Consider the following 16323-nt stretch of genomic DNA (forward strand, 5'->3'; position numbering starts at 1 on the left):
AAAGAAAAAAAAAGATAATGCATATACTGTGTCCATCGCAGCAGTATTGTTTTGGGTAGCTCTCAACAAACTACTTGCGATGAGATAGCATGTTCCTTTAGTCCATGAACCACGTGATTTGATGACAGATTAGATGTTAATGAGTGGCCACCCATGTAAACAGGGTAGATGGGAAGAGGAGGACATTGTCTTAACTAATCCACTGGGTGTCAGTCTAAATATGTACGTGGAGATGGATTCCTTTCTAATATATATATATATATATTTTTCCTAATAAAATAAATTAACGAAAATAAATACAAATGACACATTTCAATACTTATCACCCTTTTCTCTTGTACAATCTAAATGAAAAAACATCACAAAGCAATATCCTGGATTATATACACCTACAAATTATTTTGTTTTATATGGTGTATATAACTTGTTAATACGACATCATTTTTATATATAATAAAATACAATTTATAAATTATAAATCGATTAAACATTCATCAACTTCTCTTACAGTACAAGGAATCCCAACAGTAACATTTATGTCCTGTTCTGTTATTCAACCATGTGTTATCGTCTTTTACAAAGCTATTTGTGGTGGTCTGATTGATCCATCTGTGATCATGTGTATTTAGTTGAAAGTATACAGTAGTGCATGACAGTGATAATGTGGGACTGTCACTAATGGGGGTAAAATGACAAACATGTCAAGCTATAAAGTCAGATTAAGTACTGTACATGGTTGACCCTAGCGTGCTAAGGGCACCTATCACCAGGACACTTATCAGAATTCAACATTAATGGAAGCAAAGTCCATATCCTAATCTATCTATTGCTGCTTATTCAGCAAAAGAATAAGGCTTGGCTTTTTTTTTGGTTGTTTGATTAAAAGTAATCTCATATCAGCAAGAATTACAAAAGGAAAATTACATCAAGTGTGATCACAAAAACATCCTTAGTCTTCTCCAAATCTCCGAGGCAGAACATAATACAGTACCAGTGAGAAAACAGAGGGTGGTGTAATAGAAAAAAAGACAGTTTCAAGGTCTCTTGTGACGTTACACAAAGAAACCGGTCAGGACAATGGACTCTTTGCTCTGAGGACAACTCTTGGCTGGGTTATAAATGGGCCACTCAATTCAACTCATTCATTTCAGAAAAGGATGGATTGCTAACCGGATCTCTCTGCAGCACCTAACAAAACTAGAAAAGGTGCTCCTCGGAGCATAGGTCTCCGCCAGGTCAGGTAGGTTAGTGTGGGCCAGCAATGTTCAGAATTCGCAAATCAGGCTAGAATGTGAAAAGTCGGAGGGATCGGACGGATCCATCTTGATCACTTGACTAAAGAGATAATATGTACCGTTTTGCGTGTTTAGACATTTGTAGGAGTTTAAAAAGAAAAATGGAATGAGTGGAATGAACTCACTGATGTCATGACAGCAGAGTCACTGCCCATCTTTCGGCCCAGGCAGAAGACCCACCTCTTCAAAAAACACTACCCTTCCTCTTTGCCGTGCCTACTTGTTAACTAGTTGTACGAGCTCTTGTTTTATTGGACCTTGTTTATTCTATACAATTATTTGTTTTAGCTCTTGCTCATTTGTTTTTCCTATTTGTCTCATCTGTTTAAGAAAGTAGGTAGCTGATATATTGCACTTTTACCTTAGCGCTAGGTATGCTCTTAGTTGCTTGTTTTAGAAGAGAATGCACTTAAGACTTCTGGTGATTAGTAATCTCGTTCCCTACCTAGTATGTTGAATGCACTTATTGTAAGTCGCTTTGGATAAAAGCATCTGCTAAATGACTGTAATGTAATAATGTAATGTCTAGCGAACCTTGGCATGAATCTTGAATGGGAGTGGTATGTGTGTAAACCCAACGAGTCCTTCTGTACTCAGCTCTACTCCATCAAGGGTGGAGAAACTGAACTTCTGGAAGAAACTGACGAAAAACAGGAACAACTCCATTTTTGCGAGGCTTTCTCCTAGACATACACGTTTCCCTGAAAAACACACATAACATAATCATAACCTTAGCCATAAACAAAACACAAGCACACACAAATCACTTATAGTATATAGTACACATAAGCATACTGTAAATACACCCACAAACAGTGGCAAAATGTCAAGATAGATCCAAACTGTCAAACTAGATCCATAAAAGTGTGGTTTAAGGATAGAAATAGAATGACGCAAAATGCTCTGTGTAAAAGTTGACCCTAAGGTAGAGCTGGGCCTGGGACAGTGTGGAATCAGTATATCTATGTCAGTATATACCTGTGAACTCTTCAAAACTCTATAGTTATTTCCAATACAGCACCTCCAACTATAATCTACTGCAGTGGTTCTCAACATGTGGGTCCCCACATGATTTGTTTAATGTGCAACATTCTTTTCTCACTCAACAGTAAACAAACCAACATACAGTATAAGTGTACACAGGGTATCTGCACATTTCTGTGACAATTTAAGGACTTTTATGACCTTCTTAATACTGCAAAGAAATTGTAAAAAGTAATCACCAAACTATGAAATTAGCTAAAACTAGCTAGAAAACTAGCTAGAAAATAGCCGATCTACAAGCTCACACGCCTCGCAACGTGAGGCGTTGTGAGCTTGTAGATCGGTTATTTTCACAATATTTATGTGTTGAACCGAGTCAAGCAAAAAGTAATGCTTCAACTCCTACAATTCCAAGTGCTTGTCAGGGTGGGGGTCCCAGTTCAAATATGATTATTTTGGGGGGTCGCTGCTTGAAAAGGTTGACAACCACTGATCTACTGTTTGATGGAGGGTTGCTTGTCAATCCTAATGCAAATTTAGATTGGATGTAGTTCATAATAACACAAACTACCTCCAACTGTTCATGCTTCCATCTTATGTCTATCTTGTTTGTGTATATGGTATATTCAATAGGCTCTATGCATAGCAGCCATATTGGAAAGAAATTGGGCCTCTTCTTACTTCCTACACAGGTGTTACCAATGATACTAATGAAGGCTCTGTTCCATTCTGGTCAGGGTGCTGATATCGTGCATGTTGGCTCACTGGAAACACTCCATTTTGGTTCCCAAATGGCCCCTTATGGTGGGTGTGTAACTCTGAGAGTGTACAAATGGAGGTTCCATTTGTACACTCAGAGTTATGGGGGTCCTTGAAAATAAGACAACCACAATGCCACACTAAATGGAACAGAGCCTTAATTAGTATCATTGGTAACACCTGTAAAAGGAAGTAAGGCAGGGGCCCAATTCATTCCCAATATGGCTGCTGTGCATAGAGCCTATTACTCACAATTTTCACACATTGCCAATTCCAGCCATACGTCTTATTACCAGAGAATTTGCTCAGTTTTACCTGCAGAGAAAGGCATGAAGGCTTCTCTCCTCACAAACTTGCCATCGGCATCTAAGAAGTGTCCAGGATTGAAAGTGTCTGGAGTTTCCCATTCGTTCTTGTCAAACAGAACGGAAGTCAGGCTGGGCATCAGTGAAGTTCCCTACACAACACAGGGGGGAAACAACCTACTGTACTGACTTCCATTCCATTTATTGTGAACAGATGGCTTGTAGTTGCACATCTTCATAAGTATAGATTTGATTGAACATAGTAGCGAGATATGTATTATTATTATTGCACTCCATACTATTACGTGGTTGTTTTTATTGCAAACTTTGCAAACATTGCTTTGCTGGCTAAAATATGTATGAATAGGTGGACCTTTGGCAGTGGTAGAAAGTAACCAAGTACATTTACTCAAGTACAGAGTATTTCTACATTAATTATTGCTACTTTTACTTAAGTAAAAAAACGAGCTTCCACCGCTGACCTTTGGTACAAAGAAACCACCCAGTGTTGTGTCCTTAGTGGCAATCCTGAGTACATTGAGAGGCACAATGTTTCCCATCCTCTGGATCTCATGGATAACGGCATCAGTGTAGGGCATGTTGGGTCTGTCGGCCATATTGGGTTGGCGGGACTGTCCAATCACTCTGTCTATCTCTGCCTGGACCTTCTCTGTGTGATGAAATAGAAGGTTTTTAAGCATTCAATAATCAAATAAGGTCATACACACCCTCATCTCTACAATCATATTTATGTGTGTAAATGTGTGTATGCATGTATGTCTGTTCCCTGAAACGTTATGTTATGTTATGTTTTATTTATTTGATATGGACATCACAATTACAATGGACAAAACCAGATGCATTGTTTACAGTGTATATAGCACGAGTGCTAATCTTCATCACCTGTCCACAGGAAGCTTTTCTAAAATACAGTAATACCAATCTAAAACCCAATCAAGTACAAAAAATAATAATAATATATATATATATCCATACATGTATATACATATATACATACACATGCACATGCATATACACAGGGGTGCACATAACTTTTTAGGTCTGGTACGCAGAAGAGCACCTGGACTTGTGACTTGGTGCGCATGGCGCCCGTCCCGTTTTGTCAACGGGGGGGGGGGGGGGGTGATTCAGCCCGGACAGTTTGGTCAACGGGGGGGGGGGGGGGGGGCTTCAGCACGGTGCCCACCGGACAGTTTTGTCAACGGGGGGGGGGGGGGGGGCGAGAAAAAAAAGGACGCTCTGCTTCTAAATTCCGCCGATTTTCGCCGTTTTTTTTTCTCACGCTGTTACATAAAGCCCCCAAGGTTGGTGCCCTGTGCTGCTGCGCTGATTTTATCCGCCAGATCGGGACGTTCACGGCATATTTGGCACATCATCGGTGACGAGTGCCTCGAACAGCCGCTGCTGGCTGCGTGCACGAGTCATATCTCTACCCCTGTGCCTATAATGGCTGTACATGGGGCCGACGGGTGCTTTAGAGTGATTGTGTGAGTGTGGCTTCAGGAAGTAAATTCCTAGCCTCGATCTCCAGGCTTTTATTTTTTAGTTTTGCTAAAAAATAAAAGCTTGGAAATTCCTGTCCCAGCTGTTGGTGCGCAAAAGCGCCTCGCGTCGCCTGATGTGGTGCGCATTTTTTATTTTGGGTGCGCATGCGCACCTGCGCACCAGTTATGTGCACCCCTGCATATACATATACACATACACATACATACACATGCACACATACATACATGCACTGATAATTAACATCATCAAAATCAATATTCAGACCCAATACATTAACCAAACAAAAGAAGACATAATCATTCAGATAACCAATCAGCAACTATACGTGTGAGCACATTTGATTTGATTTCAACCATAATTTGAGTTCTCTGTTAAACACATTACCATCCGTCTCTAGTACACCAATCGTTCATAGCTCATGCTGCTACGTGCTTAATGTCTCAAAACCGAAGCACCTTGAACATTCTTTCTTTCGGGAAATCTCTTTGTTACACCAGCATTGTTCCTGTGAAACACTTTTGTTGTTATTGGTGAAATATTTTGTATAAAGAGTGCAAAGAATTTGACACAGCTGAGTATCAACGTATAGTTTTTCCCACAATACTGTATTCATTATCCAGACCATAGTGTTGCTGGATAACTAGATCTTCTCTGTGTATCTGTCGCTCAGCCATTATAGTTACATTTGCATACTCTGCAGGGAAAAACAATATAACAAAAATCATGTTAAAGGCAAGTGTTGTATTGTCCCTAAGGGATGGGAAATTACTTGGGGGGCTGTTAGGCGGTAAGTGTCTTGCAGGAACACTTCGACATGTATGGTTTACATATCAACCAGTTTCCTGACTGAACTAAATTCGACTATGAGCTTCTTGGTGTAGGGCCAGGCCTTTGCATTTCACCAGACACTTTCTGTACCTTGAATATGGGGCCACTTGATGAGATAAACCAGGGCCCACTGCAAAGTGGTGGAGATGGTCTCAGTTCCAGCCAGGAACAGATCTAAAGCACATAGAGCCAGGTTGCTCTCCTCAAAGCCCAGGTCCGTCTCTCCTTTGTGCTATTGAAACATGGGGAAAAGACTCAGTGAGTTCAATAGAGTGAAAGAAACAACAGATATTGTGCAGTGTATGTGTAGTGCAGTTTGCTCACGTAGCCTACCTTCTCCATTTCTATGATGAAAACGTCAATGTAGTCTCTGGGATTGCTAGGATCCAAGTCCAGCTTGTGCGTCTTCACCTCCTGACGAATGAAGGCAATCAAATCCCTGAAGATGGCAAACATTTTGTTGTGAGGACCTGGCATGTGCTTCATGACTGCAGGGATTGCCTCATACAGCTACAGTGAGAAAACAGTTTAAGGTGACATAAGAGTTACTTTGATTATACTGTGAGTGTGCTCCAAAAAGTATCACCTGTATCCTGTGAACCTGTGTGTCCAGTAGGGACAGAAATCACTAAACGTTTAGGACTAAATAACCAAAATTAACCGATATAATGTCAAAAAAGTCACTTAAACATAATCTATAATTGTTCCTCATACAATATTTTACAATACCTACTAAAGTAAAGAAAAACATTTGAAGAGAAGGAAACAACCTTACATAATGACATATAGACCCAATGTATTCATGCTTGACGGTTAACCGCGGTTAACTGCCCGCAGTCCATAGGTTAAACAAAAAAGGGGGCATCCCTAGTGTCCATGCACTTTGTATACAGTAGGCTACGTGACAAAGCATATTTCTTACACAGCATGAATCTGAATTTGAGATAGGAGTTATTCACACTCTCTTAGACTACATTTGCCCTGTGCTTACTACTGGAGATCAGTTCCTTCAGATCTTTCTCTACTGTTATGTATCTCTTCCTGTTGTTCTTCTATCACAAAAAATAATAATAATATATATATATAGAGAGAGAGAGAGAGAGAGAGAGAGAGAGAGAGAGAGAGAGAGAGAGAGAGAGAGAGAGAGAGAGAGAGAGAGAGAGAGAGAGAGAGAGAGACGACTGCCCTATACAATGAGTTGGATGGATATTTCCTCACCAGAACCCAGGCAGAGCCCTGCAGTTGAATGACTACTCTCAGATTCTTGAGCAGGGTCTGAAAGTCGTGGTCACTATAGTCAAACCGTTTCCCAAACACCATCCGGCAGATGATGTTAGACACAGCGTTGTCCAGTAGGGATTTTGGGTTGAAAGGCTTGCCTGGAGAAAATTACAGATTTCTCTGTTCTGTTATTTGCATATAATTATTCCATTTAATGAGTTATTATTTGATGTCGTCCTATTCATTCTAGTATTGTTGTCTTTGATAAGATAAGGTAAGATAAGATAAACCTTTACTGATCCCCAGTGGGAAATGTACGTGTTATAGCAGCACCAGCAGTAAGAATGAAACATAGGCGAGGTACAGGTAAGAGTAGGAGTCTAGAACCACACTAGATAAATAACAAATAAAAATATAGCTGCAAGCAGCGATAATACAGGGCCAGACATGGAAACTGGAGCACTGCAACACTACCTATAGTCGTATAGCTTTGTCCAGGCTGATGTTGTCTGTTGAAGATCATAAACTCTTGCCTTCTGTCATGAACCTAGCCAACACTAAGATCACTCGTTCACAAACCATTTACCAATAGAGAAATTGTATGTGTCCTCGCAACCGAAAACAGTGAAAGCAGCCGATCTACAAACTCAGAAACACGTTGCTATCTGAAAAGTTTTGAGATTGTAGATCGGCTATTTTCAGAATGTACGTACTCTCAAATAAGCATTTCAGGTTATCTTTACCATTTGCACATGTATTCATTGATACAGTCATGTTGTTTGCAATTCAACTTAAATGAAGTCTGCTTCAAGTGAGGCTTGAACTGGCGACCTTGAGATTGTGAGGCACTTATTTAAGGGAGACGCCATTGGACCAACAGACAAGAAACTGTGAAAAAGGAGATCACACAGATGATACAGTTTCACACAAATAGCTGAAAAATCCTGGGTTTAAGTGTTTTTCAAACTGTTCAAAATTGTGGACAATCTAAGGGCGGTGCTTACTGGTCAAAGCAATAGATGGGTTCCTCATGAGTCAAGGCACAAGTGTAAGCAAGTTTCACGACTTTCGGCCAAACGAGGCATGACCTTTGCCTGTTTAAAGTTTGCATTTTCAAAAAATTGCTATAGCACCCCCCTTTGGCCAATTGGAGTAAGATTGGTTTCAGTGATATTTGGAATGACCCTGAACCTTTCTGCAACGTTTCAAAGAAATGTGAGTCTGCATGTGTGTGTTAGGGGCAGATGAATAATTTTCATAAAACTTCAATAGTTAAAATCTATCTCCTCCTGGGATTTTTGAGTAATCTGCACAAAATGTTTTACACATGAACTTTGGACCTATGCCGACTCAACGATGCAGCGGATTTTCCATAAATGAAAAAATGCAGAAGTTAGGAGCCAATGACTGTTTTTCATATAATTCAAAATGGTGGAAGATCTAAAGGTCAGAGGTCAAAAGTCAAACCACGAAAGTTGTCGGGCATGAAGAGACGCATGTGTGTATCGAAGTTTCATGGCTGTAGGTCAAACAGGGCATGAGTTGTACCTGTTCAAAGTTGGCACTTTCAATTGAGTGCTATAGCGCCACCCTTTGACGAATGAGTGTAAGAATTATTTCTTGATAGTTTTTCAAGACCATCTACCATATGGCCGAGTTTCGTAAAAAGCGTATGCACGGTTAAGCCAGAACTGCCAAAAACAAGTGTTTTTCAAACTGCTCAAAATTGCGGACAATCTAAGGGCGGAGCTTACTGATCAAAGCAATACATGTGTTCCTCATGAGTCAAGGCACAAGTGTAAGCAAGTTTCACGACTTTCGGCCAAACGAGGCATGACTTAGGCCTATTTAAAGTTTGCATTTTCAAAAAATTGCTATAGCGCCCCCCTTTGGCCAATTGGAGTAAGATTGGTTTCAGTGATATTTGGAATGACCCTGTACATTTCTGCAAAGTTTCAAAGAAATGTGAGTCTGCATGTATATTTTAGGCACAGATGAATAATTTTCATAAAACTGTAATAGTTAAAATCTATCTCCTCCTGGGATTTTTGAGCAATCTGCACGAAACGTTTTACACATGAACTTTGGACCTATGCCGACCAAACGGTGCAAGCGGATTTTCCGTAAATGAAAAAATGCAGAAGTTAGGAGCCAATGACTGTTTTTCATATAATTCAAAATGGTGGGAGATTTAAAGGTCAGAGGTCAAAAGTCAGAGTGTGAAAGTTCTTCAGCATGAGGAGACGCATATGTGTATTGAAGTTTCATGGCTGTAGGTCAAATAGGGCATGAGTTGTACCTGTTCAAAGTTGGCATTTTCAATTGAGTGCTATAGCGCCACCTTTGGACGAAAGATTGTGAGATTTATTTTTTGATCGTTTTTCGTGACCATCTACCATATGGCCGAGTTTCGTAAAAAGCGTATGCACGGTTCAGCCAGAACTGCCAAAAGTGGCAGAAGAAGCGACAGAATAAAGCGAAGAATAAAACAGGTACAGAGCTGAGAGCTCTGTCCCTGTAATAATCTTTTATTTTATAAATACCGTTTCTTTTCAACGGTACTTTCTTCATAACTGCTGCCACCTACCTTTCTCATTCTCCATCTCTTCCTGGGCGTAGCGACACTCCTCGTACAAACTCTCTTCCAATGAGCTTTTACCCATTCCAAACCTACGCAGGGTGGACAAGGCAAAGCGCCTCTGTGCCTTCCACCTTGGGCCGTTGCTCGCGAACAGACCATCTACTCAATGAACAAACATGGACAGACAATACGCAGTTAAATCCTCAGTGTTATGTTCATTGTTAAATGAACACTGAGGATTTTACTGTGTGTACGTTCAATAATAATATTGTGTGTTGTTCAATCATTGTGTGTACATGTATACTGTATGGATTTAAGGGCAGTGGTGGAAAAAGTACTCACATTTTGTACTTGTGAGCTTGTAGATCTGCCATTTTCAAATGGCCAAAATGTATATAGGGCTGAAGTGGTTAATGTATGTTTAGTAATAATAATCAAAATCTACAAAGTAACTTGTAACTAAAGTTGTCAAATAATAGTAGTGGATTAAAAGTACAATATTTATCTCTGAGATGTAGTGGAGTAGAAGTAAAAGTACTGAAAATTGGAAATACTCAATTAAAGTAGAAAAATACTCAAAATTGTACTGAAGTACAGTACTTGAGTAAACGTACTTAGTTACTTTACACCACTGTTTGAGGGAAGGGGTGATGCATGAATAGTATGTGAGTCAGACGGAGAAGTTCACCTAAGCTTCCTGAATAAACTCTGTCTGCCATTGGGCTGTATGGCCGTTCCCCAAAGGTCTCTGCTTGTGTCACCAGTGCCTCCTTCACCATCTTGTATCCTGACACAACCACGATCTTATCGATGCCGAGACGCACGCCAAACACGTTCCCATAGACCTCGGCCATCTGTGGACATTATAACAAGAGATTATAACAAGAGCTGATATTGTCGGACCAAGTAGCATTTTTGTGACCAAATACTTTATTGATTTATTTAAATTTTTAACAATCAAATCAAAATCAACAAATACTAATGACTAATGAGTCATACTGTATATTATTCATTACTGTACTTACTTAATGTCACCTTGCTAAACTAATGTCATTTTTTGAGGAAAATGATATTTTTGCCTCAGTCAGCTCCTCATGACACTGGCCACCTCTGGTAAAATCACCATCGTTTCCTAATTGAAAAGGATCATGCTGTTCCCTCCCCTTCTAGTATAATGGCCTAACTCCCTAGTGTGACTTGGGCCAAAACAGGCCATTCTTTTAGCCTAAGTCACATGTTTTTGTGACTTAGGCCAAAGAAATTGCCTAAGTCTGGAGAAAATCATCAAATCGTTTGGCCTTAGTCTTTAATCCTATTTAAACCCATTTAAATCTCTTATGTTACATAACTGACAGACGGTGTTATTTGTATATTAATAGTCATAATTTGTTATAACGTTTTGGGTGAAATTATTAAGAAATATAGTTTTGTTTTGGATCAGTTTGTATTTTTTTCTGAAAAACTTAAAAAAATAGGCCATTAGTTTAGCAAGGTGACGTTCATTAGTATTCATTAAATGAATTATTTGGCAAGTATGTGTTCTTATAATTTCACTTTGTCTCGTGAAGATATTGCATGCAAGTTATTATTAAGCACATTTGAATTCATTAATTTGGATTAGGGTTAGGCTTAGAATGCAGAAGGGGGGGGTTGGCAGTATTACCAACCAATTATCATCTTTTTCACAATTTTCTGGCTAACTTTGTAATCCTATTTTTGTGAAATACAACTTTGACCATCACAAGCTATGCTACCAACTTCCCAAGTACAGTAGGTCTATCCTACAGTATATCCTTCAACTTATGCCTACAGTACATTTCAAAATTACATTGTTCCCATAACATAACACTACTGTGCTGTATAGTTATTTCAGGAATAGTTACAGAATAGTCTTGGTATGATTCAAATGGATTCCCAAATGAAATTGGTAGAAAAAAAAAACTTCAGTGGTCTGAAAGCACGTAAAATAAATAAATAACATAAATAACATATTTTCTGTCTTTAATTAAGAGTATGGTCTAGACATGCTCTCTGGGAAAAGGTAACTTCTATTGTGATTTGGGGGGTGGGGGCTTGCCTTACCTTGGTAAAACTAATGTGAGCCCGCTCCATGTCAATACTGAACATGCTCCCTACAAAGGGAAGAGCCATTGGTCCTGGTGGATAGTTGGATGGATTCCTATATTTGAGGTAATCAAATATTAGGAGAGAAACGCAAATAAACAGCAGTATTCCCTTGAAGTCAAGGCCTGTCAAAAAGGCGTAAATCCACATTGTGAATAATGCATATTTCAGTACTGTGCCCATCACAGCAGTATTGTTTTGGGTATCCAACAAACTACTTGCGATGAGATAGCATTTTCCTTTAGTCCATGAACCAACCACGTGATTTGATTACAGATTAGATGTTAATGAGTGGCCACCCATGTAAACAGGGTAGATGGGAAGAGGAGGACATCCTACTATCCTACTATAATTCTAGTAACCTCTGTGCGTTTGTAGTGGAGGTGAGTGTAGTGGAGGTGAAGCTACCCGGTTCTCCTCATTGGCTGGACCAATTGCTCTGATTTTGCACACAGCCATTGACCATTACCATCTGAACTTAACTGTGAAGCCCCTTTTTCAATTTCATCAAATCTCAGCTTCTTATTAGCGTTTTTGTGTCAAACACTGTCACCATGGTTACGGGGCTGCCCAGCTATGGGACGAACTGCCTCCCGGGTTGCCAGATCATGTGCGCATATCCCCCCACGGATGCGCTGCGCCGACCGGGTATGGTCTAGTTGTCTTAACTAATCCACTGGGTGTCAGTCTAAATATGTAAGTGGAGATGGATTCCTTTCTAATAATTATTTTTTTCCCATATAAAATAAATTAATGAAATAAATAAAAATGACACATTTCAATACTTATCACCCCTTTTCTCTCATAAAATCTAAATGAAAAAAAAAACCATCACAAAGCAATATCCTGGATTATATATACCTACAAAATATTTAGTTGTATATGGTGTATATACTGTAACTTGTTAATACGGCATATATATAATAAAATACAATTTATTGATTCCATTCTTGCAGAAAAGATAAATCGATTAAACATACATCAAATTCTCTTACAGTACAAGGAATCCCAACCGTAACATTTATGTCCTGTTCTGTTATTCAACCATGTGTTATCGTCTTTTACAAAGCTGTTTGTGGTGGTCTGATTGATCCATCTGTGATTATGTGTATTTAGTTGAATGTATACAGTAGTGCGTGACAGTGATAATGTGGGACTGTCACTAATGGGGGTAAAATGTCAGATTAAGTACTGCACATGGTTGACCCTAGCGTGCTAAGGGCACCTATCACCAGGACACTTATCAGAATTCAACATTAATGGAAGCAAAGTTCATGTCCTAATCTGTCTATTGCTGCTTATTCAGCAAAAGAATAAGGCTTGGCTTTTTTATTTTTTGGTTGTTTGATGAAAAGTAATCTCATATCAGCAAGAAGTATAAAAGGAAAATTACATCAAGTGTGATCACAAAAACATCCTTATATTAGTCTGCTCAGGTCTCGGCCAACCTACCTGAAGGTTGGTGGGGGCCAGCAATATTCAGGATTCGCAAATCAGGCTGGAATGTGAACAATTATAAAAGTTATAGCGCCACCATGAGGCTGATTTGAAAGTGTTCAAGTGGCATTTCTTCCTCGGCCTAGTGAGAATGTGCATCCAAAATTTCACAGAAATTGCATGCTGTGTTCATGATTTGTGGCATTTTGTTCAAAACGGAGCACTCCTGAAAAATGTGGAAGCCATTCTTAGCCAATCAGGATGGAATATGAAAAATCTGAAAGACCAGTTCTGTTTAATGACTTTAGAGATAATGTGTACCGATTTGCGTGATGTTTGGATAAAATCTGTAGAAGTACTAGTTGGGTCATATATGGCACTTCCGTGACCGTGGAGAGCAAAGGTCCGTTTCTCAATGGATTTGTCATCTAGGAGGGTTATTAAACAAATTTAGCCCTGGTGTCTTTTTTAAAACGGCGGGGAAAATGTGTGAGAGACCAAAATCCAAAATGGCGACCGTGAAAATGAACTTTTTAATGGTTTGACCTACAAAGATGCACAATACATGGTTTCAGAGATTATTTTGGTCAAGGAATACATATTTGTTGTTTATATAATGATTTGACCTATTGTTGACCTTCAAATGCAAGATGGCTGCCAATTATGAGCTCCAAAAGGTTTTTCTTTCAAAATCGTCACAGAGCCTTCTTATTAGGCTCTAATGAAAGCTCTGCTCATGATGAGTTGAATAATATACAGTATAAGTACACAGAAGTAATCTCTGAGGTCAATACAGTCAATGTTTGTGTGTAAACAACAGTTACTGAGTTGCAGTTTCCCATTAAATAGTGTAGGCTACTGAGAATATGGTGTCCAGTTCATCCCATCCCATTTTCATAATGAACCAAAAATAAATTAGCACTATAGCCCAACATAACATAGTATTCTGTATGCAAAGCTAGAAAGGCTAGTTGCTTGAGGTGAATCTAAATGTCAACTCATTTGTCACCCTTATTTTATAGTATTACTAGAGTTTCGGGGGGCTACGCCCCCCTCAACCCCAGCCGCGCACGGGGCCCAGTGGGCCGCGTGTATATTGGGGTACTGAAATTGCTGGAGTAAAACTGTGGAAAAGTTAAAAAAAAAAAAAAAAAAAATTGAAAAAAATATATTTTTGATGTTTGAGGGGGACCCCCGCGGACCCCCTGCTGGTCTACGGACCCCCTGTGGAGTGTTGGGACGCGCGGGGACCCCCCTGGAACATGGCGGTTAAATTGCTGGAGTAAAACTGTGGAAAAGTAAATTTAAAAAAAAAAAAATTGGAAAAAAATATATTTTTGATGTTTGAGGGGGACCCCCGCGGACCCCCTGCTGGTCTACGGACCCCCTGTGGAGTGTTGGGACGCGCGGGGACCCCCCTGGAACATGGCGGAGCCCTTTGGTTTTTTTTTTTTTTTCATGAAGGTGGTTGCTTGTTTCTGGCGCTTGTTTTTAGAGGACCTGGCAACCTGAACTTGGCAACCCGACTTGTTTGTTTTTGTGTTTGGGATGAACATGGCACGTGAAGGACGGACATAGTGTGATCGAGACATGACTGAAGTGAAAGTAACGGCCTGGGTGGAACAAAGGAGGTACGTAAGAAGGGGGGGGGGGGTTGAAGCAAAGGAGCTGCGTGTGTGTTGGTGTGGAGGAGATGGGCAGAGTGCAATGGCAGCGCAACCCAGCGCATGCTGGCGGTGGCGTTACACCAGAAATGGTGCCTGGAGAAAATGGTGACCAAAAAAATTTTTTGGAAAAAAAGGAAAAAGCCCCCGCACCGGCTGCCTGCTGTTGTGGTGATGAGGTCGTGCGCACGGTAAACGGTACGAAGCTGCCTCCCCTTCCGTTTTGTCCGACATTTGGTGAGTAGAATTAATTATGTTGCGCGGTGGAAAAGGTGTAGTGAGCAGTGAGATGTCCCCTACGCGAGGCGTAAATTCAGTGCGGGCGCCGTGGCGAGTCAGTTGGCGACATGTGGTCTGGCGGTGCGTTGTTTATTCGATAACAGAGCTGTGGGGTGTCGACACCGAGGGTGCGGAAGTCGGTCGCCATTTATATAGTTAGATTGCTCCCAGTGTTTCCTGTCTGTCTAGTTACTTTTACCTGCCTTGTCTAACCAGTCCTGTGATTTTGTCAGTGTTTCCACCTGTGTCCTCCTAGTCCCCCTAGTCCCCCAGCCTATCCCAGTGTCGGCCCTATGGGGGGGCATTGGGGGGCAATGCCCCCCCAGATTAGACTTTGTGCCCCCCCAGTTCAGATTGGCCAGATGTTTTTATTATTTTAATTTTTTTCAAGCAGCGCAGCGCAGTATAGCCTGCCTTTTTTTTCTCCCGCTGTGGAGTCTGTGCCTGTGGAGATGCAATGCCGACATTACATTAAAGACATTATAGGCCTAATGCTGTAATTGTATTTGTTGTTGTTGCATATAGGGGCAAGGTAAATGAACCGAATTAACCGAAATAGAGTTACAAAACACCCCAAAAAAGTAAAATATCCATCCAATAACCGAAAAAAATCGCGCGCCGGCGCTTCGCGCCGGCGCGCACGGGTCCATCACGCACGCGCGCTGCGCGCGCGTGCGTGAGGGACAGGCAGGTGCCCCCCCTAGAATAATTAATGCCCCCCTGCTTATTACTGTCTGCAGCCGGCACTGGCCTATCCCAGTGTTGATTGTCTGTTGAGTTCACCTGTGTCCTATTAATCCCTGTCTATTTAAGCCCTGTGCTTGCACTGTGTTTTTGTTGGTCTGTAGACCATTGTCATGTGAGGTTGTTAGTCCTTGTTTTTTGTGCTCAAGAATCTTGGACTTATGAGTGTCTGCCATTCCAGAGCCCTTGAATCGCTTGTAGGTGGCATAGATGTAGGACATCAGCTGGTGGAAAGGTGGAGAATTGGGAGGATGTCCTTGAACATTTCTGGATGGTCACCAACAAGAAAGGAGAATGGAATATTCTTCTGCCGCATGGCCTCCACATGTTTCACCATTATGTCATTCACCACTGACTTGCTTGGAGGTTCATTGTATGTTGTGTGGTTATAAGGCTTGCTCTTGTTGGGTGGTGGATGACAGCAGGACTGGGCACCACTGTATCCTGGAACTCACTGGTCTTCAGGTGGTGGTCTTGTTCCATGATTGTCTACAAGAGACAGTGCATGACAGAGCGAGCACGCTGTGGAGCTGACCCATCCACTGGTGGATCTACCCTGGGACGAGCAGGTGGCT

The 16323-nt window shown here is 40.8% G+C and overlaps 1 protein-coding gene across 1 annotated transcript; it reads right to left on the reverse strand.

The window, feature by feature from the left end:
• Positions 1–1820: 1820 nt before the first annotated feature.
• Positions 1821–11741, reverse strand: LOC311052573 (cytochrome P450 2J2-like; the record flags this gene model as incomplete). Its single annotated transcript, XM_084067571.1, has 9 exons — positions 11583–11741; positions 10189–10354; positions 9507–9659; positions 6917–7077; positions 6032–6208; positions 5789–5930; positions 3826–4013; positions 3354–3495; positions 1821–1996 (listed from the first exon to the last, which is right to left on the reverse strand). Exons 1-9 carry the CDS (start codon positions 11649–11651, stop codon positions 1821–1823), a joined length of 1374 nt encoding a protein of 457 aa, XP_083923697.1. The 5' UTR covers positions 11652–11741.
• Between the last annotated feature and the right edge of the window lie 4582 nt (positions 11742–16323).

The sequence above is a fragment of the Gymnoscopelus microlampas genome (genome assembly GCF_963454915.1).
Source record: "Gymnoscopelus microlampas genome assembly, chromosome: 9".
Lineage (NCBI taxonomy): Eukaryota > Metazoa > Chordata > Actinopteri > Myctophiformes > Myctophidae > Gymnoscopelus > Gymnoscopelus microlampas.